The 13,990-nt window shown below is 42.5% G+C and overlaps 1 protein-coding gene across 1 annotated transcript in view; it reads right to left on the reverse strand.

The window, feature by feature from the left end:
- Positions 1-1,408: 1,408 nt before the first annotated feature.
- LOC134493964 (cadherin-like protein 26) overlaps positions 1,409-13,990 on the reverse strand; it is a 29,261-nt gene continuing 16,679 nt past the window's right edge. Inside the window, exons 8-13 of the mRNA XM_063298815.1 lie at positions 12,631-12,816; positions 12,181-12,452; positions 11,046-11,188; positions 5,450-5,683; positions 3,458-3,685; positions 1,409-1,545 (exon numbers count right to left, since the gene is read on the reverse strand). Of these exons, the coding sequence (XP_063154885.1) occupies positions 1,409-1,545; positions 3,458-3,685; positions 5,450-5,683; positions 11,046-11,188; positions 12,181-12,452; positions 12,631-12,816 (1,200 nt within the window). The remainder of the gene's footprint in view (positions 1,546-3,457; positions 3,686-5,449; positions 5,684-11,045; positions 11,189-12,180; positions 12,453-12,630; positions 12,817-13,990) is intronic.

Consider the following 13,990-nt stretch of genomic DNA (forward strand, 5'->3'; position numbering starts at 1 on the left):
ATGGGTATAGAACTTAGAATCAAATTACAGCACACTTTTTAATATTCGGATATTTTAGGGTCTAAAAACTTTAGAAGGATTCTCAATAAAATCTGTATCTTCCTGAAGTCCACCTCTCCAAGGCCAGCTCTTTCTGGCTGCAGAATACCTATGACTTTTGTCTTCTTCTCACCCTCAATCGTGATGGGTCAGAGCAAAAGCATCTTTGTATCTGCAGATGATACCTCTTTGCAGCAAAATGTTGAAAGCAGTGTCACACCACACCACCACAAGCTCCACCGCCTTGGGGCATACATGTGATGTCACAACAAACAGACCAAAGGGGTGTGTCTTGCATCATGATAGCACAATCCTACTTTTGTCCTTCTGCCCCTCTCAGACCATTCCTATAGTTGCTGCTGCTAAAGGCCAAGGAAACTGATAGGTACTTGAAGCTGGACATTCTACAAATGTGTCCTACCTCTCCTTGGTAGCTAAAAAAGGAAAAATATAGAAAGAATTCTGATGGACAGACCACCCTTGGATACAGCTGTAGAATTAAAGGAATTATTCTATAAAAAAAATAATCCTAATTCAGATATAACTGGGCCTACTGACAGGTGGATTAAAGCTTCTGGGCTCACATTCCTGTACTATGTCCATCAAAAAGATTAGAACCTACCCATGTCTGGGGCCATAAACCATTTTAGTTGGTACAAAAGTAGTAGTATTCAAGGGTTGTAGAACAATCCAAAACATCATGATAAAGAAACAGATCCTGGGTCATTAACTGCTCATAATTGGGTCATTAAATGCTCACAATCAGCTTAGTCGATTTTACTACCCTAAAGCACGTCAATCCATTTTTAAATGTCAAGATTACGGGTACCTCAGACAAAGGTGGGAAGGGGACACCAGTGTTTGGAGGGGTATCTTCATGAAATAAGTCATGTTTTAGGAATGACTATCATAAGAAGAGGCACTAGAAATTATTCAAATCAAATATAGCTACGATTCAGCTACTCCCTCCTTACAAATAATACTGCAAATGTAGAGCATAACTATGAAAGCATCCCACCCATTTCATTCTGGCTGCTGCAGATCACCCCTTATCAGATAATCTCTATAAGCACTGGATCACCTGTGTGAAAAATTCCTCAAGAACTTGTCGCTTTTTTGTGAAAAACTTTTCATGTAGTAAGAATGCTGTTGCATGGTTCTCCTGGTTAGGCAGACCCTAAAAGAGACAACAAGGAAGCTGGATAAAGTAAATAAAGTCTCTTTGGATAGTTGCAGTTTACAAAACATTAAAATTTGGAAGACAGTACTAATACTTTCTTAGGGATAATTTCCAATTAACTTAATGAAACTTCCTTTTGGGTAGCGTGCACAGGCTTATGCTAGAAATCTAGGACCTATTTCTAAAATGTCATTTTATCACCTTAGGCAACACAGGTTTGCTTTCGTCATTGTAGTCGATCAGAGACTGGTTGGTTTCTCCATGTGAAATGAAGATACGGCCTTTCTCCACTCTTGAGATGCAGAAATACCACCATAGGAGACCCACTGCATAAGGGGGAAACAACCAACGTCAGAACCTCTCTACAACACCTTTTTCAACATCTTTTCTTATCAGCCGCTAACATTTTAGCTGAACTTCTGCCCAACAGAACTGTTTCAGATGAAGGTTTTTCTTGGGCCATCACCTTCCTTTGTTTTCCTGCCTTTTCCTCCATCTTAATTTCTTACCATAAAACATACATTATGGGAATGGAGGGCGGGGAAGGCAGAATAGCTGCTTAAAGTCTTTTGAGTGCTAGTTCCACAAATCCTCGGAACCATGGAAGAATGGTGGACAAAATTATTTCATAAGGAGATGCGATGGCATGCTTTTTAATTCTGGCTGAGGATCTCTGACAATGATTGAATCTAAGAAATAGAGAGCAGTTTCTTCCCCATGGCACAGAGTAAGGATACAGCCCACTCATTATATATGCTTGACTAAGATTTACTATCAACCAACAGAATAACCAGAACAAATGATTCTTAGACTCTTCTGAGATTTCAGTCCAAGGATGTAGAGCAACAATCTGGCTTACTGAAAGGTAAAACTGCCAACAAAGAAGATATTCCACCAATCATGCCCAGCTGAATAGAAAATGACATCTGGATCTTGGTTCCTTTAGGATCAGTAAGCCAACTTCTGGACCTTCAGCATTTGCTCATACTGGCTTGCTTCACAATCTCATCCCTATGTCCCAATCATAGGCTGGTTTGTTTTTAGCTTTGCATGAAGTATCAACACACTCAGTATTCATCTATTATACTAGAATAATGTAAAATGTAGTCAAGGTCATTATTGTTCGCTCAAAAGCTCAGATTTTAAAACTCCTGGTTTACCATTATGTAAACTCCACAAGATTTATTTAACATTTCAAAGCACCCCTGCAACAACAACCCAAAGGCAGCCTACAAAGTGATTTTGAGAACAATATAGGATACAAATGATGGTATACAAGACTACAGTGTGAAAATAAATTATAACCAAATAAATGATGGTCTACTTTACACATCATACCAATTACAATTCCTCTGAAATCTGACTTACTGGGATTAAATGTGATGGTGGATGATGTCTAATCATTCCCAACTAGCACTGCTGACAGTGAAAAAGGCTAAACAAAGTAGGGAATATTCATCAGCAGCTTGTCTATGCTTCATCCAAACCATAAGTCAGAATAACAAGTCAAGATTATTCCTGGTTTTAAGATCCAGACTTTTAAGAAAGCAGGATGCCAGAGATCCCACTTGGAGTTCACTGTTAAACAAAATACAGATGGAAGCTTCAAGGGTTGTTTAGCTTAAGGTTAATAAATCTGGGCTGCAAAAATCAAAATGACCATTAGCTGGCCACGAAGACATGCAGAGGACTCTCTTTGCTTCCATCTAGTGGCCATCTGGACTTTTGTAGACCAGATCTAGTAGCCCTTGTTTAGCTGTTCTAGGTTTTGGAGGACTCAAAAGGGAGTGATTAGTGTGACACACCAATGTATTAATTCAATCCAATAATCCAGAAATCAGAGAAATAGGCATTTATTTTGACACCTGACCCAGCCAAAGGTTTAGTGTGCCAGGATATTAACTTACAAAACATATTCCTAAACATTCACTTTTAGGTAAGACACCCTTCCTTCCTAAGAGTATTATGAAACCAAAGCACCACAGCTGAAAAGTCTGAATAAATGTGGGAGAACATGGAGCAGGCTCTCTGGTGTTGATCTCTGTGCTGTGGATTCCCACCCAGAAGAGACAGCATCACTCAGGGCTTTCAGAAAGGTTAAAAGGCAGGACTTCGAACTGAAAGAGGCTAGCTATTCACAGTCGATGTTGATAGTGGATATAACATACCATGCACAACAACCACAACCACTGCTCTATTTTCTACAAAGCCAAATATGAACGCTGTCACATTACTCACATATCGAAAGTATAAATATAGCCGTGATTCCACCACTTAGTCCCCAGTCAAGGCTCGCTGATCTAACTGGTGCAGGGCCTTGTTCACATCTGGTCCCGTTCAGACAAGAACATACTCTGACATGCAGACTCTGTTGCTTAGAAAACCCTTGCCTATCCAATATATGGAGAGGCACTGAGTAACTGCCAAGAGGGAGTCTTTTCAGCATAAAAATATCAACAGAGTTATCTAGAAAACAGAGAGGAAACAAAAACATGCATCATTCTTCAACTATCACATCTTAGCCTTGCTAAGACTATTATGCTCCTACGGCAGTTAAGGACTAGCAGCTTAACGCATTTCAAGTGCTATTTACTGGAGTAAGGGTGCTTTACATTTTTGAAGCTGGTTGCATTTTTAAAAACGCTGTCGGTAAAAATCCTACAAATTGGGTTAGCTGGCCAGCCTGCCTTGCAAATTTCTGAAGAAATGGATTCTAACACCCGCTGTCTTAGAAGCCTTCAAAAGGACTGCTGACATAACAGCAAAGTAAAGGAATAAACACTATTAAAATTATACTCAGCATTAATTACTTATCTTTAAAGAGCTTCACCATTCCAGGCCTCCCATTCCTTCCTGTATATTCTTTAACACTCCTTAGTTCCCAGAAGTCTGCCCTGAGTCCCATAGAAAAAACAATACCACTTGTTGAGTCCCAGGAAGTGGGCCCTCTGTCATGAACCTGTCCTTCAAAATACCTTTTTCCCTGACATTAATACAGCCCCCCACCCAACCTCCTATTTAATTGAGCCTTTAAATCTGGCTCTGTCCCAGGTCCTGAGTCAGAGTGGGTGACTGCTTGTGTGAGGTTCTTATCTTTTAAATGATTGTTGACTTTTCCCTTTTTCTTTTGATGATATAATTCTGGATTTGTATTGTATCTTTAGTGTTGTATTTTGGAAGCTACTCTGACTCATAATAGATTGCACTGGCCTATAAATGAGTGCTGAAGAATTGATGCTTTCGAGCTGTGGTGCTGGAGAAGAATCTTAAGAGTCCCTTGGACTGCAAGGAGGCCAGGTCAGTCAATCCTACAGGAAATCAACCATGACTGTTCATTGGAAGGACAGATACTGAAGCTGAAGCTCAAATACTTTGGCCACCTAATGCGAAGGGAGGACTCACTGGAAAAGACCCTGATGCTGGGAAAGACTGAAGGCAAAAGGAGAAAGGGACGGCAGAGGATGAGATGGTTAGATAGCATCACCAATGCAATGAACATGAATTTGAGTAAACTCCGAGAGACAGTGGAAGACAGGAAGGCCTGGCGTGCTATGGTCCATGGGGTCACGAAGAGTTGGACATGACGTAATGACTGAACAACAACAAATAAATCCATACATCAATAAATAAATCTCTAACTTCAAAATTAAACAGAATCTTTTTCAATAACCATGTTCACAGAAGGCACTTACCAAGGTCAGGTGCAGGTGTATCTGTACAACTTCCTAATCTTGATTACTGCTAACCTTGCAATTTTTTTTTATGGCTTAGTTTGTTAGGTGAACCTAGCTTGTTTAATTTGTTTACTGCTTAATGTATTGCGCAAACCCCCAAAATGAATCCATTGATTAACATGTTGTGTGAATGCGGTTAAAAAATTCAATCTTATTAATACCATAATGGGATTTACCTCCTAAGGAGGGATGTAGAGAAGTGATTACAGAGTCTAGAAATTGAAGCAAGCATGAGAAAGAAGCTCAATCCCACCTTGATTTTGTTTAGTATAAAATGGGAGGGAGAGAGAGAAACTTGGACAGCCTTTCAAGATTCTGTTATTATAGCCTACAACAATAAAGCAGCATTTATGGAATCCATGAGGTTTTTTGACCTGGCCTGCCTTGAAGGGTTGATAATCTCTGAGACTTCCATGCTTCTTCTCCATTCCCAGGAAGAACCTCGCCAAGAGGTGAAATCAAAGGACATGGCAACTCCCAATTAGAAGTCATTTACCAGAGCTCTCTCCTAGTCTCCAGCGATTTTCGGTACCCTCCAAAGCTTCTTCCAATTGGAACGTAAAGGGTTCTGCATATGGATAGGAATCTTTGTCCTCAGCTTGTATATGGAAAGGACCCTTTTCTTTTCCATCACAGACTACCAAGTATGGTGTAACTAGCATTGGAGCATTGTCATTAAGGTCAGAGAGGTGCAGTTGGATGGTTCCTGTGCCGGTTAATGGTGGAATACCTGGGAGAGAAAACCATATTCTGATTTTAAAAAACCATCTATGGAGGCAGGAAGCAAACTTCAAACTAAGACAGGACTATATAATTTAGACATACTGTATGGTTCGCATGCAGACCCCCAAAATTCTAGAAGAAGCTGCAAGTTGCCATCAAGTTTGCAATATAATAAAAAAAAGAAAACAGTTAAATAATGGAGACTAATTGCATTAATTGCATTTCAATTAATGTAATACATGTAAATCTAACTAAATCAAATAGCTTTTTTCCTTTCCAACATATCGCATAACCTCGAAGACAAGAGCAAGTGGCTTGAAAAAACACAGTGCACTCCTGAATTGAATGATGGATTTCATTTTATTTATTTATGAAATGTATATGGCTGCATATCTTACATACAGTACATAACCCTGAGTGGCTAACAACTATGCTCCATACACACAGAGTTGTTGTTGTTTATTCGTTTAGTCGCTTCCGACTCTTCGTGACTTCATGGACCAGCCCACGCCAGAGCTTCCTGTCGGTCGTCAACACCCCCAGCTCCCCCAGGGACGAGTCCGTCACCTCTAGAATATCATCCATCCATCTTGCCCTTGGTCGGCCCCTCTTCCTTTTGCCTTCCACTCTCCCTAGCATCAGCATCTTCTCCAGGGTGTCCTGTCTTCTCATGATGTGGCCAAAGTATTTCAGTTTTGCCTTTAATATCATTCCCTCAAGTGAGCAGTCTGGCTTTATTTCCTGGAGGATGGACTGGTTGGATCTTCTTGCAGTCCAAGGCACTCTCAGAAGTTTCCTCCAACACCACAGTTCAAAAGCATCGATCTTCCTTCGCTCAGCCTTCCTTATGGTCCAGCTCTCGCAGCCATATGTTACTACAGGGAACACCATTGCTTTAACTATGCGGGCCTTTGTTGTCAGTGTGATGTCTCTGCTCTTAACTATTTTATCGAGATTTGTCATTGCTCTTCTTCCAAGGATTAAGCGTCTTCTGATTTCCTGACTGCAGTCAGCATCTGCAGTAATCTTTGCACCTAGGAATACAAAGTCTTTCACTGCTTCTACATTTTCTCCCTCTATTTGCCAGTTATCAATCAAGCTGGTTGCCATAATCTTGGTTTTTTTGAGGTTTAGCTGCAAACCAGCTTTTGCACTTTCTTCTTTCACCTTCATCATAAGGCTCCTCAGTTCCTCTTCACTTTCAGCCATCAAAGTGGTATCATCTGCATATCTGAGATTGTTAATGTTTCTTCCAGAGATTTTAACTCCAGCCTTGGATTCCTCAAGGCCAGCTTGTCGCATGATGTGTTCTGCATACAAGTTGAATAGGTAGGGTGAGAGTATACAGCCCTGCCGTACTCCTTTCCCAATCTTAAACCAGTCTGTTGTTCCGTGGTCTGTTCTTACTGTTGCTACTTGGTCGTTATACAGATTCTTCAGGAGGCATACAAGATGACTTGGTATCCCCATACCACTAAGAACTTGCCACAATTTGTTATGGTCCACACAGTCAAAGGCTTTAGAATAGTCAATAAAACAGAAATAGATGTTTTTCTGAAACTCCCTGGCTTTTTCCATTATCCAGCGGATATTGGCAATTTGGTCTCTAGTTCCTCTGCCTTTTCTAAACCCAGCTTGTACGTCTGGCAATTCTCGCTCCATGAACTGCTGAAGTCTACCTTGCAGGATCTTGAGCATTACCTTACTGGCATGTGAAATGAGTGCCACTGTTCGATAGTTTGAACATTCTTTAGTGTTCCCCTTTTTTGGTATGGGAATATAAGTTGATTTTTTCCAGTCTGATGGCCATTCTTGTGTTTTCCAAATTTGCTGGCATATAGCATGCATTACCTTGACAGCATCATCTTGCAAGATTTTGAACAGTTCAGCTGGGATGCCGTCGTCTCCTGTTGCCTTGTTATTAGCAATGCTTCTTAAGGCCCACTCAACCTCACTCTTCAGGATGTCTGGCTCTAGCTCACCGACCACACTGTCAAAGCTATCCCCGATATTGTTATCCTTCCTATACAGGTTTTCTGTATATTCTTGCCACCTTTTCTTGATCTCTTCTTCTTCTGTTAGGTCCTTGCCATCTTTGTTTTTGATCATACCCATTTTTGCCTGGAATTTACCTCCAATGTTTCTAATTTTCTGGAAGAGGTCTCTTGTCCTTCCTATTCTATTGTCTTCTTCCACTTCCGCGCATTGCTTGTTTAAAAATAATTCCTTATCTCTTCTGGCTAACCTCTGGAATTTTGCATTTAATTGGGCATATCTCCCCCTATCACTGTTGCCTTTTGCTTTCCTTCTTTCTTGGGCTACTTCTAGTGTCTCAGCAGACAGCCATTTTGCCTTCTTGGTTTTCTCTTTCTTTGGGATGTATTTTGTTGCCGCCTCCTGAACAATGCTGCCAACTTCTGTCCAGAGTTCTTCCGGGACCCTATCTACTAAGTCCAGTCCCTTAAATCTATTCTTCACCTCCACTGCATATTCCTTAGGAATATTAGTGAGCTCATATCTAGCTGATCTGTGGGTCTTCCCTAATCTCTTTAGTCTGATCCTAAATTGTGCAAGAAGAAGTTCGTGATCTGAACTACAGTCAGCTCCAGGCCTTGTTTTTACCGACTGTACAGATGTCCGCCACCTTTGGCTGCAAAGGATGTAATCAATCTGATTTCGGTGTTGTCCATCTGGGGAAGTCCATGTATAAAGCCGTCTCTTAGGTTGTTGGAAGAGAGTGTTTGTTATGCAGAGTGAATTGTCTTGGCAAAATTCTATCAGCCTGTGTCCTGCTTCGTTTTGTTCTCCCAGGCCATACTTACCTGTAATTCGAGGTGTCATTTGACTGCCCACCTTAGCATTCCAGTCTCCTGTGATGAAAATAACATCTCTTTTAGGCGTGTTGTCCAGTAGGTGCTGCAGATCCTCATAGAACTGCTCTACTTCAGCTTCTTCAGCATTTGTGGTTGGGGCGTATATTTGGATCACTGTGATGTTAGATGGCTTGCCCTGAATTCGAATTGAGATCATTCTATCATTTTTTGGGTTGTATCCAAGCACTGCTTTAGCCACTTTACTATTAATTATGAAGGCTACTCCATTTCTTCTGTGGTCCTCTTGTCCGCAGTAGTAGATCTGGTGGTCATTTGATGTGAAGTGGCCCATTCCAGTCCATTTCAGTTCACTGACGCCCAGAATGTCTATCTTTAATCTTGACATCTCACCAATAACCACATCCAATTTGCCCTGGCTCATAGATCTTACATTCCAGGTTCCGATGGTGTGTTGATCCTTAGAACATCGGATTCGCCGTTCACCACCAGCACCGTCGGCCGCTAGCCGTCCTTTCGGCTTTGAGCTAGCTGCGTCATCACGTCTGGGGCTAGTTGAGCTCATCCTCTGTTCCTCCCCAGTAGCATTTTGACCATCTTCCGACCTGGGGGTCTCATCTTCCGATGGTATACCGACATATCTCTGGTTGTACTGATCCATTTAGTTTTCACGGCAAGAATACTGAGGTGGGTTGCCATTACCTTCCCCAGGGATCGCATTTAGTCTGACCTCTCTGTCATGACCTTCCCGTCTTGGGTGGCCCTTCACGGTTTAGCTCATGGCATCATTGAGGTGCTCAAGCTCCAGCACCACGACAAGGTAACGATCCTTTGCTGAAGATACACACAGAGACACACACAAAATAAGACCTCTATCAATGAAATACAGAAACAGAATTAAAGTAATCGTAATACCATAACCAAGGCACCATATAACAGACTCACAACAGAAACCACACCTATATTGGGCTAAGCTAATATTCCAGCCAAGAACCAGGGGGAAGAGCCAGCTCTTCACAGCCTTCTGGAAGAGGTTCAGGGTCTTCTGGATCTCAGGGGGTAGGGTAGGTTTTTGATAGGGTGGGTGCCATGACAAAGATGGCATGTCTCCTAAGTCCCACCAGATGACATTGTTTGATCTTGCCCTGTCAGGTCTGGTGGGATGGACAGAAACTCTTGAGGAAAGGAGGCTCCATAAGTAATTTGCCCTGTACCATTCAGGGCTTTAAAGGTGATAACCACCACCTTGAATTGCACCTGGAAACATATTGGGAGCCAGTGCAGCTGCGTACAACACCAGTGTAGCATGGACAAACTTGGACATGCCCAAAATTATGCCTTTTGGACCAGTTGAAGCTTCCAAGTGTTTTTCAAAGGCAGCCCCATGTACAGTGCATTGCAGTAATCCAATGGGGAAGTGACTAAATAATGGGTGACAGTGAGCAGAGCCTCCTGGTCCAGAAACAGCCTCAACTGGTGCATGTGAGGTACTTGGTCCAACAGTCCCAATAGCATCAACTCTAAATCCACGCCACATGGATATATGAATAGTTTTATTATTAGGATGTGATTCCAAGCTCTTTCGTTGCCATGAATAACTTTTGGCACCTAAAGCAGTCTTCAAAAACATTCCAGTCACTCTCCCTTTCCCCCCTTCCTTTGCTCTATAACTAACTGCCTGGTGTATTCTACTTTCATTTTCAGGCATCTCTCCATTCCACACAGTATCAGGCAACCTTGAGATAAAGCCTTTTCTCTAAACAATTTCTAATGGCAGAGAGTGGAATGCATTCCCCCTCCTTTATCCCCCAGTGCTCAAAGCTGCAAGATTTATCTATACACGTGTCTAAGATCTCCTTCCCTATCCTACTTAACCCATGCTCAGGTGTGACAAGCAGATGCCATTAACTATTGCTCCTGGATTGCTTCACCCTGACAGTGCATAAGACAGTTTTCTGCCAAAGCCCCCCTCATCATGGCTGCCTCTTGCTGGTTGAGCAGGAGCCATGGCTCCAGAGGGTTCCGAAGTTGTACACTACGTCTGACCAGGGAGTAATACCCCACCGCCACTCAGTCTTCCTAAGGCTGAGTTGAAGACTCTGGTTCCCATCCAGATACTCACAGCTTCCAGGCATCAGATAAACACCTCAACAGCATAACTTGCCTTGACAGTGATGGAGATGTCAACTCCTTATCAATTTGTTCATATTTTCCTTTGTAGGGTAATTAAAGCTTGCAGGTAATTAAAATATTCAAAAGGTGCCTCAGAGCACAGGATGTAACTTCTATCATCTCTGGCAATCTAACCATGTACGCCATGCTGTCTTGCTTCACAGACCCTAGGGAACAGTGTCAACCTTTGCACACCAACTAGAAAAGTTTATATCTGAAAAAAAATACTGCAACTTTTACAACACACATAGAGAGAACCAGTTCTGAAATTGTATTAGATTGGGATGGTTTTGAATTTTTGCTGAGCCTTGACTTTGTCCATCCTCAAGAACTAACAGACAGAGAAGGAAGGAAGAAGGAACTTACCATCATCGATGGCATGAATCACAATGGTGTATGTGCTGTTGTTCATCAACGGGGACTCTCTATCAAGAGTTTTGACAGTTGTCACAATTCCAGAATTTTCACTGATCATCACCCAACCACCTGGATCCGACACTATTTTGTATCTTAAAAAAACAAATGTTTTAAACATGAGTGATAAACTTTATGAATAGTTATGTAGGCCAGACAGGGTTTGTTTCCTACTCTCCACTGGACTGGAAATTAAGCATCATGGCCAGTGTTCCTCAGCCTAAAGCAGTGTTGTCAACCTCGCAACTTTAAGCTGTGTGGACTTCAACTCCCAGAATTCCCCATGCTGGCTGGGGAATTCTGGGAGTTAAAAGTCCACACATTTTAAAGTTCCCAAGGTTGAGGAACACTGGCCTAGAGTTTGGAAGGCATCTCAAAAATACCAGGTTGGCTGGCAATTTTGGGAATTACAGTCCCAATACATCTGGAGGTTGCCAGGCTGGGGAAGGCCACTGTAGCCTAGTTAGTTTTACACAGTAGTTTAATAAACAAGGTCTATCACTTTTTCCAGTCTTTAGTGTCAGAGATTAGCTCTGAAATTTATAAGAACAGATGAAAGTTTATCTGAATGGGTGCTGAGTGTGTTCACAACGTGTGTAATTACAAGAAGTCACTTCCCACACAACAAGGTTTAGAGGAGTAGATTCCACACTAGTTTATAATGTGTCCTGACTTAGTCAAAATCTCAATCTTAGATTTTCCATGAAGTTAAGCAGCATCCTTACTTCTTACCCAAACTTACAAGGTATTCAATTTCAATTCAGTTTCAATAGGGTAAAATTGCCCTAATTCAGTATTTTTATCTGGCTTTTAAGTTATTAGGCCCACATAGATTTGCCTTGAAATGTTCTGTACCCAAAGAAAAAATTATGGTGATGGTGATAGTGATGATGTTCCATCTGTCTAAAAGTAAAAAAGTAAGTCTGGCAAAGCTCCCTGAAAAATCCATTTTTCAGTCCCCAAGTTCTGCTTGGGGACTACCCTGAAAAGGCTACAGTCTGGAAGAAATTCTTCCTAAGGAGGAAATGTAAGGAAACAAGAGTCCTAAAATAACATTCACATAGGAACACCAGCCATAAGCACTTACCTTATCCTGTCTTGTGCTGTGTCTGAATCCTGAGCTACATATTGCACAAGTCTGGTTCCAAGCACCATCCCTTCTTGGCGGTGAAGAGTAAGAATTGGAGGATCGAACTGAGGGGCATCGTTTTGATCAGTGACATTAATGCTCACTGACACTTCAGACAATCGTGGAGGAGCAATGATGCTCTCTAAGACTCTCTTACAGGAAAAGAAGGACTCTTCGTTCTCCACAACAATGACAAGTCTCCTCACAGAAGGTCTACCATAGACCAAAGGCTGAAAAAAAACAAAACCCCACAAAAGTTTCCATTAATAAATTCTGGCTCCCTCTAGCATCTTCCCAGATCTGATGCCTTCTAGAGGTGTTACACCTGCAACCCCCGTCATCCATAGTCACTATAGCCAGTGGAATGATTCTAGAAATCTTATCTCTATCTTTGTCAGCCTGCCTTACCTGGACGACGCTTAGAACACCTGCGTTAGTTTTAGAATCCGTCACAATGGCAAAGTTTCCTCTTTCATTTCCCGCCTTTATCGTATACTTGGCTCTCCAAGCAGGTGTATTAGGACTATCTTTATCTTCCACCTTGAGGTGAAGGATATCACGTTTGGTTCTACCTTCTGGGACATCTGCATGATACTTGGAAGACACAGAAAGAGAACTGTGACACATAAAAGATATTTCCTGGCATTGTATCCCATTATCTGTCATGACATAGCGTGACGAGTTGGGTTATGCAGGCAGAAGGTACATGGAGCTTTAAATGACAAAAACAGTCAAAGGCAGAAAGTGAGATTACCTCCAGTCCAAGAGCATTCCTAAAAGCACACCACTGCTCTTTTCTGGCATGGACAAATGGTGGCATTCCTTTCTGAATTAAATGGTTACCATGCATTCTCCTGACCCAGGAAAACCATGCACTTGGGGAAAAAATTACCATTGTTCTGTCTCCCACTAAGAGAAATTAAACCTTCATATATGGACCAATAACAGGGGCGCGGTGGCGCTGTGGGTTAAACCGCTGAGCTTCTGAGCTTGCCGATCGAAAGGTCGGCGGTTCGAATCCGTGTGGCGGGGTGAGCTCCCGTTGCTTGTCCCAGCTCCTGCACACCAAGCAGTTCGAAAACATGCCAATGTGAGTAGATTAATTGGTACCGCTTCGGCGGGAAGGTAACGGCGTTCTGTGCAGTCATGCCGGCCACATGACCACGGACGGGTCCTTACGGACAACGCCGGCTCCAAGGCTTAGAAACGGAGATGAGCACCGCCCCCTAGAGTCGGACTCGACTGGACTTAACGTCAAGGGAAACCTTTACCTTTACTATATGGACCAATAAGTTAATTATGATGTCACAGAACATTGCCATGGCAGAATTTTTATTCTGCTTAAGCGTCAGGCTCTGCCTGCTAACCAGTAAAGGCACAGACACTAGCGTGGGCTTAGGTTCTGGCTTTATTGATAGAACAGAGTGCATGCCTTTTAGAAAAGCTGAGAGTGAGTGGAGCGCGCCGGAATGGGATTTAAATAGCCCGCGCCGGTCAGCGCTCCACCCCTTCTTACTTCGGGTGCGCCCCGAGCCCCGTCGGTTCCGTTGCCGGTAGGTGAGGGGTCGTGGAGCCCCTCCTGTGCTCCGGGCGTTTCCTTAATTGCTTCCCTGGCCGGTGATGGTTCATTGCCGGGCGATCAGGTTCGTAATCTCTTTGACAGCTCGGGCATGCCTCGTGGTCTGGTCTTGTCAATTACCTTCTTTGCAACATTGTATCTCTCTCTTCCATGCCTTGGCTAGAGTTGATACTTTGTTGCCAGCACCTG

This window comes from Candoia aspera, chromosome 3, assembly GCF_035149785.1.
Source record: "Candoia aspera isolate rCanAsp1 chromosome 3, rCanAsp1.hap2, whole genome shotgun sequence".
Classification (NCBI taxonomy): Eukaryota; Metazoa; Chordata; class Lepidosauria; order Squamata; family Boidae; genus Candoia; species Candoia aspera.